Source organism: Callospermophilus lateralis, chromosome X, assembly GCF_048772815.1.
Source record: "Callospermophilus lateralis isolate mCalLat2 chromosome X, mCalLat2.hap1, whole genome shotgun sequence".
NCBI lineage: Eukaryota > Metazoa > Chordata > Mammalia > Rodentia > Sciuridae > Callospermophilus > Callospermophilus lateralis.
Genome location: NC_135325.1, coordinates 24,867,769 through 24,880,580, shown reverse-complemented (window position 1 = coordinate 24,880,580; position 12,812 = coordinate 24,867,769). Strand labels below are relative to the sequence as shown.

The 12,812-nt window shown below is 39.2% G+C and overlaps 1 protein-coding gene and 1 non-coding gene across 3 annotated transcripts in view; one reads left to right on the top strand and one right to left on the bottom strand.

The window, feature by feature from the left end:
• The first annotated feature begins 6,883 nt into the window (after window positions 1–6,883).
• Window positions 6,884–6,957, top strand: Trnas-aga (transfer RNA serine (anticodon AGA)). Its single transcript has one exon. It is a non-coding gene; the product is annotated as a tRNA-Ser (tRNA).
• A 3,900-nt stretch (window positions 6,958–10,857) lies between these two features.
• Window positions 10,858–12,812, bottom strand: part of Sytl5 (synaptotagmin like 5) — a 106,236-nt gene continuing 104,281 nt past the window's right edge. For both annotated transcript variants that reach the window (XM_077107446.1, XM_077107447.1), the window contains 2 exons: window positions 12,455–12,663; window positions 10,858–11,000 (listed from right to left, as the gene is read on the bottom strand). In XM_077107446.1, the coding sequence (XP_076963561.1) occupies window positions 10,858–11,000; window positions 12,455–12,663 (352 nt within the window). The remainder of the gene's footprint in view (window positions 11,001–12,454; window positions 12,664–12,812) is intronic.

Sequence of the window (12,812 nt, the reverse complement as noted above, 5' to 3'; positions counted from 1 at the left end):
TTATATTATGCACTTATCAAAACCTATAAAACTGTAAAACACAAAGAAGGAACTCTAGTAGAAACTATGATCTTTAGTTAAAAATAACATATTAATATTGGCTCATCAATTCTAACAAATGTACCACATTGATAAAATGTGTTGATAATAAGAGAAACTGGGGTGGGGGTAGCATATTGGAACTCTGTACTTTCTGTTTGATTTTTCTGTAAACCTAATACTGCTCCTAGAAATAAAGCCTATTAATTAGAAGCAAGCCAAAGAGCCCAAATTCCCATCAGAACAGGATGTTTAGGAGAGTGCGTTGTTAGCTGATATAGGTAGACGACAGGGAGAAAGCAGAAATGAACATATGTGCAGATCATGGCAGAATTTGGCAAATTACCCTCTTATTTCTTCCCAAAAAAACCGCATTCCAGAGTCCCAGTAATCCAGTGATTAATAGATATTCACAGGTTATTGAAAATGTATCTTCCTGCCAGGCACAGTGGTGCCTCCCTGAAGCAGGAGGATCGCGAGTTCAAAGCCAGCTTCAGCAACTTAGCAAGGACTTAAGCATCTCAGTGAGACCCTGTCTCTAAATAAAATACAAAATAGGGCTGGGGATGTGGCTCAGTGGTCAAGTGCCCCTGAGTTCAATCCCCAGTATCTGCCCCCTGCCACAACAACAACAAAAAAAAAAAAAAAAAAGAAAGAAAGAAAGAAAGAAAATGTATCTTCTTTCTCTAGCCCTTTAGACCCCAGTCTCCAAGTCCCAGAGAAAAACACCCCACTTATTCAGGACTACTGTGTTCAATCCAGGAATGGAGACCTGGTGCCTTCACAGAGCTGAGCCAATACATGAGCTGATATACCACATGGTACACTTTTCAGATGCTTTTTCAATATTTGTACACGATTTATTTTGAGTCACACCTACCTGGTTGGTGGAAAGGGTACAGAGGAAATCCTCAGTGAAGGCAAAAATCCTCTTTTCCCTGTGTTCTTTGTTGTTGTTGTTTGGAACCAGGGATTAAATTCAAGGGCACTTAATCACTGAGCCACATTCCCAGCCCTTTTTTAATATTTTATTTAGAGACGGGATTTTGCTGTCCCTGTGTTTTTAGCAATTCAAATCTGACCAGAACTTGTATGCTCCATTCTGCAAAACAAAACTCCCACCTCTAACCAGACCTGTTCTTCTTAGAAGGCAATTTATCAACCATGAATATCTCTTCAGGTATGGGGTCCCCACCTCCTCTGTCTACTCAAGTAGATATATTCCTTCCTGCTCATACCATATTCTTCCTGAGAGTAGTTCTCCACCTCATTACATTTCCAGGGATGTTTAGTGCCCCTTATAATTGGCACCCTGAGTAGCTGCCAGCCAGCCCACCTCTTCACTTGACTCAGAGCATTCAGATGCTTTGCAAGCAAACAACTCTAATAGAGCCAGGTTCTGCAGCAACAGGAAGGAGTTGAAAAGAAATAACAAAATTTCCATAAACCCATGCATACAAAAGCATGAAGGGGACCTCCCATGGTTCAGGTGTGCACCCCATGAGTCAGAAAGATATCAGAAAAGATTCCAGAAAAGTCCAAATATCTCTTTCTTTATATTCACTGAAAGCCAAGAATCTCTCTTTTTTTTTAAAAAAAAAAGTCCATTTATGAATAATGAATATAGGAAAAGATGGAAAAGAAAATATATTCACAACCCCCAATCACTCGAACTACAGTTTAACCATGAGTGATTGACATGACCGCTTTGTGATAGAATGATTTCCTTCCTTGTTTCCAAATGAGAAAGATTTAAACATTAGTATTACTACCAGGACTCATTAATCCCCACAGATTTGCACAAATAAGTTTCAACTTTCTGAAGACAAAATGAGCCACTGGCTATATAGAAAAGTGCAATCAGTTTCCTCCCCCAAATTAAGTATATCTAACAATAAAGAGGATAAAAAAATATAATATTTTGATTTAAACACATATCTAGTTCTCTGCCCTCCTATAAAGAGACATCTTTCCCTCAGCAAATTTCAGTGATTTAAACTTGCTTTAATTACTATAATGAAATATTTGATTTATGTGCTGCATTAATTTCGGCCTCATTCAGAGAAAAAGGAAAGCAGAGACAAGTCTCCTTTTGTATTAAAATATTGGAGAGAGCTCCAGACACTGAGGCAGGAGAATCACAAGTTTAAGGTCAGCAACTTAATGAGGCCCTAAACAACTTAGCAAGACCCTGCCTCAAAATAAAACATAAAAATCAGGTGGGGGGTGTGGCTCAGTGTTAAGTGTCCCTAGGTTCAATTCTGAGTACAAAAAAAAAAAGGAGAGAAAAACATGATTTACTACTTTATATGAGTGTTTTGCCATTCATGCACAATTCTAATTATATATTGTATTTTCCTTTTTCGAGTATGAAAAGATCCCTCCTCCCAAAATTGTCTGATGAATTCTAGTGAGGTACAATTGATAATCTTTGAAACAGTATGAATTACTCATAGTGACAATAGTAGTTTGTGTTTCTATGGAATTTGTTTTGACAGAATAGTAATTTTGTTTCTGTAGATAAAAAGCATGAGTTTGAACAACATTCCTGTGAGAAAGGCAGGTTTCATCTCCCTGATGTTGCGGGGAAGGGATGGGTCATAGAAAGAGATAGTCATTCCTCTAGAAGAGGATTTGAGGAAAGAGGAGAGAAGATGGTTTGCTTGCAAATTCTGCAACCTGTTGACAAAAAGCTGACCACAGTTTTGTTTTGATCGGAAGGACTTTTTAATGCTAATATTGCCATTTACTTTGTATTTTTTCATAAGTGCATTATAATTAGTGGGATTTATTGTTACATATTTATACAGTTTTGATCTCCATCAAATTAAACATCTTCTGTAATATTCACTAACTAATCAGTTGAAGTATGAAATTCTAACCTAAAAATAAATACTTATCACCTATGTTAGCTTTTCATTATGATAACAAATATTTGTAATAAATCAACTTACAAAGAGAAAAAGCTTGTTTGGGCTCACAGTTTTGGAGGTTTAAGTCCATGGTCAGTTGCCCTGTTGCTTTTGGGCTTCTAGTAGAGAGGGGGTGGCACATCATGGCAGGAGTGTGTGGCAAAAGTGTTCACCTCATGGCTGGGATAGGAATGAGAGAAAGGAAGGGGCCAAGGTCCCAATATCTTCTTCAAGGGCATATCCCCAGTGACACACCTGTTTTAGTTTCCACCACCTCCTGATAGTGTCAACTTGGGGCCTAAACCTTTAACACATGGGCTTTTGGAGGTCATTTAAGATACAAACTAGAGCATCAGCCACAATGGGTAAAGTTGTGTGTGTGTGTGTGTGTGTGTGTGTGTGTGTGTTATACTGGAGCATTCTATATACTTCATTGTAATTTTGTTTCTGTAGATAAAAAGCATGATTTTGAACAACATTCCCGTGAGAAAGGCAGGTTTCATCTCCCTGATGTGGGGGAGAGGGAATGGGTCATAGAAAGAGTCATTGTAAGATATACAATGAAATATATAGAATGCTTAAGCCCTAACCAACCGATCAGGTAAAACAGGTCCCTAAACAGATTATGAACCTTGTAGCGCTATAGATAATTCATTTTTTAAAAAGCGGTTAAAATTTACAAAGCATATTTACACATATTATCTCATTTGATGTCTTCAATTACTCCAAGATAGCCTCATAATTCCTATTTTCTAATCAAATAGGCCAAGGCCTAGATTGGATAATTAACTTGCTGAGTTCACATGATTGATAAGTAGTCGAGATTTGAGCTAATGTCTTCTGAGACTAAGGTTAGGCTCTTTCCACCTCATTGTAGTTGCCTTGCAGTTGATAATCTTTGGATTATTTAAAAGGGAGATTATTCCAAGGCCAAATCCAAGCAACCATCATGACATAGAGATGGTCCAAATTATATAGTTGAGATCATTTGTCCTCTAATACGGTGTTTCTTAAAGTGTAATCCACTTGTATTAGAATCACAGAAGTTTGATAAAAATTATTGGGATTTCTGAAGATTTTGTCTAATAAGTTTGGAGCAGTGCTCTGAAATCAATATGTTAAATTCATACTTCAGGTGATTCACACAATCTTTTGGAATTTTTGATGTGGCACAATTTTCCTAGCTATTGTTCAAACCTTGTCAGATCTAATTTTGGTTATAACCTTGCCAGTGTAGACTTTTCTTTTTACTGTTGCTTTTCTTTAATTTCAAAAGACACTACTGTAGGAGGAAAATTCTCCTGCTAATTCCTAGAAGCAATATTCAGTTTAATGTGAAATATGTACATGGGGAAAAAAAAAACACTGATAACACCCAACACACTATAGGTTCTCACTCTCCAGGCCTTCTCTCCACTTTGCTTTAAAAGAAAGGGTTTTAAAGGGTTTTAAAGGGTTTCCCCTTATTTCTCGCATGGCCCTCTCCTTCTCCTCTACTGACTGTTAAACCTTGGCATGTGATAATGAGATTAATATTACTGTGAATCTGGGCTCAATTCATTCTAATGATTATTACTTATGTATTTGTGCTCCTTTCTTGTTTTTATTTTTAGTTGTAGTTGGACACAATACCTTTATTTTATTTATTTATTTTTATGTGGTACTAAGGCTCGAACCCAAGGCCTCACACATGCTAGACAAGTGCTCTACCACTGAGCCACTGTTAGCCCCCAAACACCTGGAAGAATGCAAACTTCACAAATCAGCTCAGCACTTTATTCAGGAACAAAGTTTCACTTAGGAGCAGGGGATGCAGGGATGAAATGATGCCATGGTGGGACCCACTTTCCTCGTGGAAAATGAGCCCATGAACAAAGGAAGGGCCTGGGCTTATATAGGTTATCCTGAGAGGTTGGTCTAGTGAGCATATCAGTTTTCTTGGGCACTCAGGAATTTGAGGTGTGTTCTATCAATCCGTGAAGGGGTGAGTTTGAGTGCTAAGGAATTTGAGCTCTTGGGTCAGGGTCTATGATCCACATCTGGAGAGGATTTACTCCAAGGATGGTCAATACCCGTGAGAGGCTATAACCTTAGTGTGATGAGACACCTCCTTCCTGCCTGCAATTAACATCAGGGAAACATTTGTCTTGGGACATGAAAGCTGGCAGTGCTTGGCTTTCTTTTTACTCCCTTTTTCTCAGGCTACATTATTTTGGGGATTCTTCATTTTCCATATCTATTAGCTACAACCCCAGCCCCTTATGTTCCTTTCTTAAGGAAAGGGAAGTATATGAAGTTCCATCAAAATACCTTTGTTTTTATGATCTAGAAAATCTGCATCCTGATGAGTAAGTCCAATGACAGCAGCAACATAAGTGAAACGAGCTGATTACCCGAATCCTCTGTGTCTTGCAGGTGTTATTTATACACTGGGTGGATACAGTCAGGCTTTTCTGTTTACCTATGACTCTACAACTTGTTTGATTCATCTGAGGGAAAAATGAGACTCAATATCTCCAAATAAGGAATGGAATATTCCAGGCAGGGCCATGATCTCTTCTTCCAAGAAGTGGAATGCTGGAACCAACAGTCTAGGGTTGTAATTACAGTCGTTGCAGAAAGTTTACCTTTATTTTGTTTTTAATTGACAAATAATAATTGTATACATTTAGGGAGGTACAAACTGATGGTTTTTTATGTGTACACATTGCAGAACAATCGAATGAGGCTATGTTGCATATTTATGACCTTGAATGGTTATCCTTTCTTTGTGGTGACAACAATTTAAAATCTCTTTTAACTGTTTTGAAATGTACATTATTATTAACTTAGAAAGGTTACTTTGAAAATACCAATCAGTTAGCATATTCAGAGATTTTTCTTGATCTGTGTGACTCCTGGCAATTGGGAGTTAGAAATGATGGTCTTGGACTAGGGGTATGGTTCAGGGGTAAAGTAGGCTTACTTGTTACAAGTGTGGCCTTGTTTGATCCCCAGCAAGGGAGGGTGGGCTGAATAGGTGGTCTTTAAAGATGCCTATTGTTCTAACATTCTCCGATGTTATATCTTGCTTTCTTTTCAAAATTTATTTCACAATTTTTTTTGATTACCTATTCTGAGACAAGTGTTGGGGATGTAGCTGTGAAAAAAATAGTGTTTCTACCCTTATGAATCTTACATGGTGGGGAGGGAATAGATGCAGACATTAAAGGACTCATTACATGAATAATTTATTATAATTGCCATGTGTGCAGTGAAGGGGAAATAGAGGCAGACTGCTGTGACCTAGTTCAGCGGAGGATGAGGGGAGGTTTTTCAGAGGATGTAACATTTAAGACCCAGATGATTAATGGGAAGCAGGCTGGTGAGGAGAAGGACTAAGAGGATGCCTAGCAAACACCGTGAGGTGGGCTGCAGCCTGGTACTGTGGACAAGCAGGTCAAGCACTGTGTGTCCAAGGAAAAGGGAGGGAAGACAGTCTGGGACAAGCCAGAATGAGGCAGTGCCTTTTTTTTTTTTGTAGTTGTAGATGGACAGAATGCCTTTATTTTGTTTGTTTATTTTTATGTGGTGCTGAGGATCCAACCCAGTGCCTCATACATGATAGGCAAGTGCTGGGCCACTGAGCTACAGCCCCAGCCCCAGCGGTGGCCGCCTTATGCAGGGCTATGAACAAGAATCTGTGTTTTATAATCAAGACAATGGAAAGCTGTGGAAGGTTTTAAAGATCACTCTGGGGATGGAGAGAGAGATTTATCATGATGAGCAAATGGTAGATGGTGAATATAGGTGATGGGTCTAAGGGTGTTTGCCATGAAATTCTTTCAGCCTTTCTATATGTTTGAACATGTTAAATAACATTTTGGGACAAATCATTCTATCTAAAGTGTGGAGGATGTATGGAGGGAGGACAAGAGTGGTTGCCCAGGGGCTGTGGATATAGCTCAGTTGGTAGAGTGCTTGCCTAGAATGCACAAGGTCCTGGGTTCAATTCCCAGTACCATGACATCCCCCACCCTTGCAAAAACACACACACACTCACAAAAGAAAAAAAGAGTAGTTGCCCAGATTACAGCAAGGACACCATTGAAATAATTTTGGAATGGGATAATGGTGGCTTGCCACAGAGAAAGGAAACTTTCATAGGCTCTAGAGATATTGAGAAGACATAATTAATATGATTTCCTGATTGATTTTTGCCTCAGAGCAAGGGAGAGACAGAAATCAAAGATTACTACTAAGTGCTTAGTTACCGAAATTGGTTGGATGATGGGACCAAGTACTGAGACAAGGAGCACTGGAGGAGGAAGACATGGTGTGAGAGAGATGGTGGGACGAAGAACTCAGAATTCAGTTTTGAAGGTGTTTGAAACACGAATTATTTTGGTATCATAGAAGCGAATGGATCTGGTTTGTCAAAGTCAAATACAAATACAGCAACAAATTTCCAAGAAAAAGACTTTATTTGGGAATAAAACACAGGATTACAATCAGACATAAGACTGAAGCAATCTCTGGTATGGCCAGAGAATTAAGTAAAAGATTAGGGTTTTATTGGAGAGAGGGGATTACACAAGTTATTTTGGAAGCAAGTTCATAGGTGCTGGCAATGACTTTGGGGAGCAGGCAAGCTCTGATTGGTGAGCAATGACAGTTGCTAAGTAAAATTGATCTTAAAGTCATAGTGGGTCATTTCATTGGATTGGGCTTGCATGAGAGCGTCTGGAGCAGGAATTTATGACTTATGGCTTTTGGGCTGTTTCCAATCTCTTGCAATAAATGCCCTTATAAGTACTTATTTCTCACATATGCACCTATCTCTTTAGGATATATGCCCAGAAATAGAATTTCTGGAAAAAATACATATCTCATTTTGAATTTCATAATGTTTATTTTTAAAGCAAACATTGCTTAGAGAAGCCATTAAGCACAGATGGCTTAGTTAGCCATATTTAACATGGCATTTGACAGGCCTGGTTAAATAAATATTCCAATAGTGTGATACCCTGTAGCTATAAAAAAGAACAAGGCGGTTGATATATATATTTCTATCACAATTTTGAACTATTGGAATCTGTGCCATTCATAAATATTACCTATGTTTTGAATTATTATTTTATCTCAACTTGGTAAATGAGGTTTCTGATAGACTTTTGCATATCTGGGTTTTTGTCTAATAGATATCCAGTTAGGTGTTGGATTTTATGAAACCATGATACAGAGAATTGCTCAAAATGCAGCAAAGTTCTGAACATATAAATTTCATGTTCTTCTTGAATTCAAGTTATAAATTTGGGGATTTATTATTTTGCCACATTTATTATTAGTGAATAAATCTACTTTGTTGTATCTACTTCAGAGATATCTCTAGACTTCATCACTCCTTCCCCTAAAAATATCACTGAAGACAGAATGAGTCACATCAAGTCTGAAGACAATTTATTTCTTCTGTGGGAAGTGGTGATGATCATCTACCTTTTGTTTTCTGCTTTTAAAAAAGGCAACATGAAGATATGAGTGTGGTTTTTTAAAGTACCATACTTTCTAAGTGATGCTAGACTAATAACGTCAGTTTTCTAGAATTAGATGGCCTATTTTTGAACAATATTGAAAACGGATTTTTAATTCCTTTGTGAAGAATAATACTACATACATTCTTCAATCAATTTTCAAAGTTCAAGAGGCAGTCTAAAAATAAAAGAAAAACTGTCCAGAAGAAACCTGAACATGATTCTGGTTCTCCTACTATTAAAATTCAGTTGCTATGCTTTTTAATCATTTTTTAATATTTTTTAATTGTAGATGGACATGATACCTTTATTTAATTAATTTTTTTATGTGGTGCTGAGGATCGAACCTAGGGCTTCACACATGCAAGGCAAGTGCTCTACCACTGAGCCACAACCCCAGCCCTCACTGAGCCACAACCCCAGCCCTTCTATACTTTTAAGGATTTTATATGTATTCAAGTGAGAAAATGAGCTGAGGAGCCAGACTATGGCTCCAGAACATTCCTAGGTCATGCATTTCATGCGCAAGTAATCAGACTCTCACCTATCTTCCCTGTGTCCACCTTAATAAGCATAGAATCATGTCAAGGACTGCAATGGGACAAACACTGGCCTAAGATTGAAGTTCAGATTCTGCCACAGCCTCCCCATGACCTTGGGCAAGTCATCTCAGCTCTCTGGGCTTCAGATTTAGAATTCTCAAAATGAAGAACCAGGTCTGGATTAGAATTAGCTGTAACTACCTTTGCATCTAAGTTTGGTGACTCAAGTATCTGGAATTCCAGGTAAAGAAGATACAACAAATTGAATTATTGGCCCCAATTTTTGTATCCCTTCCTACATGCTCATTCTTATCATGGCTTCAATGTGGGCAAAGTATATTTCCTTGCCTCCTGACTTTTGGGCTTGGCCATATGGATTTCCTTTGACCAATGGGACATGACACAAGCAGGGGATCTAAATGTACTTGAGCAGTGGCGCTCATTCTGTTTCATCCAAGAAACAGATGCAAGCTGCAGACCTAGACTCTCAGGCCTGTAGCAGGAAGCAGAGCTGCCCTAGGCAGGCTCCATAACTATGAGGAAAAAAGAGATTGTTATTTTAAGTCGTTGACATTTGGCATAGTTTTCATTCAGCATTATTATGGCTATAGCTAACCACTACCAAAAGAGCTAATGAGAACTTGGGGGAGGGAAACATAAAAGGGAGAGAACAAATAGAGTCTCTGACTCCTATATTAGTATAGAAGAGAGACAGAAATGAGCCAGGTGCAGTGGCCCACTCCTGAAATTCCAGTGGCCCCGGAGGCTGAGGCAGGAGGATCACTGAGTTCAAAGCCAGCCTCAGAAACTTAGTGAGGCCCTAAGCAACTCAGTGAGACCCAGACTCTAAATAAAAAATGAAAAAAAGGGCTGGAGATGTGGCTCAGTGGTTAAATGCCCCTGGATTTAATCCTGGTACACAAAAAAAAATAAAAAATAAAAAATAAAATAAAACAGAGAGGCAGAAATGAAATAGCAGCATTAAACTTTAAACTTGTCTCAATGAACAAAATGTGAAAAGATGTATTGATTGCCTTTTTTTCTTATTCCTTTTTAGTTAATGTCTTAGAACATTTCTAAAAATAAATGTTTATAACAGAGTTAATAGTTAGGTCATCAGTAGGGTGACCCTATAGATCCCAGTTTACCCAGGTCCATTCTAGTCTACATCTGTTGTGGTGGTATAATTACTGAGCTCTCTTCTCTCAAAAGTAGGCTGATTTAGAAGATGAACTCTATAGTCACCAGAGCAAGCCCTGTCAGTCCATCTTGAAACACTACCTGCTCAATTTAAGTTTGCTACCATAACAGGAACAGGAACAGGAAACCATCCCCCATCGCGCCTTCTTTGGATTGCAGGAATTCCTAGGGTGAGCAAAGGGTGGCCAGTATGCCTGCTTTTAACTCTTCAAATGATCTGCCTTCTTAGTGGTTTCCTTTCTGCTCCAACTATTTGAGAAAACCTAAAGTAACTCAGAGAAAGATTGGAGACCCCAATCTCTAATTGCTTTAAATAAGCTTGTACCATTTCTATTACCATATAAAGCCTATGAACCACTACACAATTTGCTTTTTGACAGGACAGTGTGGTATACTTTCTATTATCTAATCAAGGAGGCTCTGGTCCATGGACAAACAGAAGTGCATGGTTTTTTCTTTCTTTTCTTTTTTTTTTTTTTTTGGCACTCAGCAAGATCCTGAGTGTTCGTAACACTGACATCTCTCCCCTCATGTCCCAATACCCTCAGGTGAAAAATAGCAGGGAAACAGAGTCCAATGTCCTAGACTTGGACTACTGGTAGGAAATGGCAGCCAGACAGACAATCCCCAGTTATCCTTGAAGAACTGCTTCCTTCAGAGCCTACACTTCCCCATGCTGGAACGGAGCATGAGTATCCCCTCCACAGGGGTTCCAGGATTGTCGGCCATCTTTTGCCAAAGGCGTTGCTCTTCCCCCTGAGAGTCCATCCAATCCACATTCTTCCCATGGCTCACACCTGAAGAAGGGAAAGGGGAGCATTATATTTCACAGATGAGATATATTCACCTTCTGAAAGGCACTTATCAGCCAGTGAGGGAGCCTTTTAATGAGAGAGCCCTTCTCTGGCTTGTTATCACTTCCCCAACTAGTGAGCCCTGTCAGAATGGAATCAGTCCTTTGCAGCCTGCACTACTTTTTTCTGCTTAGACAATGTGAGACCAATCAGGCCAGCTCTGGTGGTTCATTTCCTCTACACTTTGGTAGTTCCATGGAGAGCTGGCTCACTGGGACTGAGTTAACATGACAGAATGAGCTGACTTCAGCTCTCTTTCTAACACGATCACTTCTCTGATGGTAGATGCATAGATACCCTTAGATCTAATTAATCTACAAATAAGTAAAGCATTATAGGGGGTGGGGTTTTTCTCAACAGAAATAATAGTGCAGAACATATATGTCTGTCTAAGCAATGGGATAAGGAGGGTTTGGGGGACTGCATATGCTCTGCTAGTGCTCACATGCTCAAATACTAGAATGTGCCCCTCCCCCAATACACCCTGTTATAGTTCCATCTTGTGGCACCAGTGGTGTGTTTCCATGACCTGTATAAACAGCACTAGTTATTATTTTTTAGAGAAAATAATTGATTTTGTTTCAATTCTACCAGTATGAATAATGGCTACAAGTGCTAGACAGAACAGAGAAGAGGATTAGGTAAACTTGGCCTTGAAGGTCCTGTCTTCACTATCAAAAGCCTGTGCTGTGCACACCTGTAATCCCAGCAGCTCCAGAGGCTGAGGCAGGAGGATCGCGAGTTCAAAGCCAGCCTCAGCAACAGCAAGGTGCTAAGCAACTCAGTGAAACCTTTTCTCTAAATAAAATACAAATAGGGCTGAGGATGTGGCTCAGTGGTCCAGTGCCCCTGAATTCAATCCCCAGCACCTCCCCCACAAAAAAAAAAGAAGCCTGTGCTGTCTTGAACAGTCTTTCCTAAGTAAAACCTAAAGTAAGACCCAAGAAAAATTTTTTTTTTTGTACTGGAGATTTAACCCAGGGGTACTTTACCTCTGAACGACATCCCCAGCCCTTTTTGTTTTGAGACAGGGTCTTACTATATTTCCTAGGGCCTCATTAAGTTGCTGAGGTTGATCTTGAACTTGCAATCCTCCTGTCTCAGCCCCATGACCCTCTGGGATTACAGGCATGCACCACTGCTTTGCCCAGCAATATAAATATGAATATAAACATTATACCTCCCAAACGTCTAGCCTAAGGATATGAAGTTATAGGAGTAATGGTTCTATTTTATCAATAAGCAAATCTTTGGCTAAAGGAATGGAATGTCTGTGATAATTTCAGGTCAGTTATTGCTGAAACTATATAAACATTTACTACACCTCATACATAAAGAAATCATGCCCTTGTGCCATGCTCAGCCACAGACTATCTCAGGGTTCCCAAGTTCCTCACCACTTCCAGAATTCAAACGAACTCCTCCTAGAAAGATGTTGCTGGAAAAGGCCTCCTTGTCCCAGATGGTAAGTTCTAGGCAAACATTCTTTATATCCTGGGGATGCAGGCCACTGAACATGAAAGTATGATTCCACTGAGGATTAACACTCTTTTTTACGACCATAGTTTTGTGCTTTGTGGCTTTGTTGTCATCAGGGAGCAGGTAGCTGTAGGAAAAAACACAATCAAACCATCAGTGGGATATGCTCAAGTAATCATTTGAATTATGGGTAATTCCTGGTGTGTGTATGTATGTGTGTGTGCATGTGTGTGCATATGTGCACATGCACACAAATGTATGTATTTGACTTTCTCT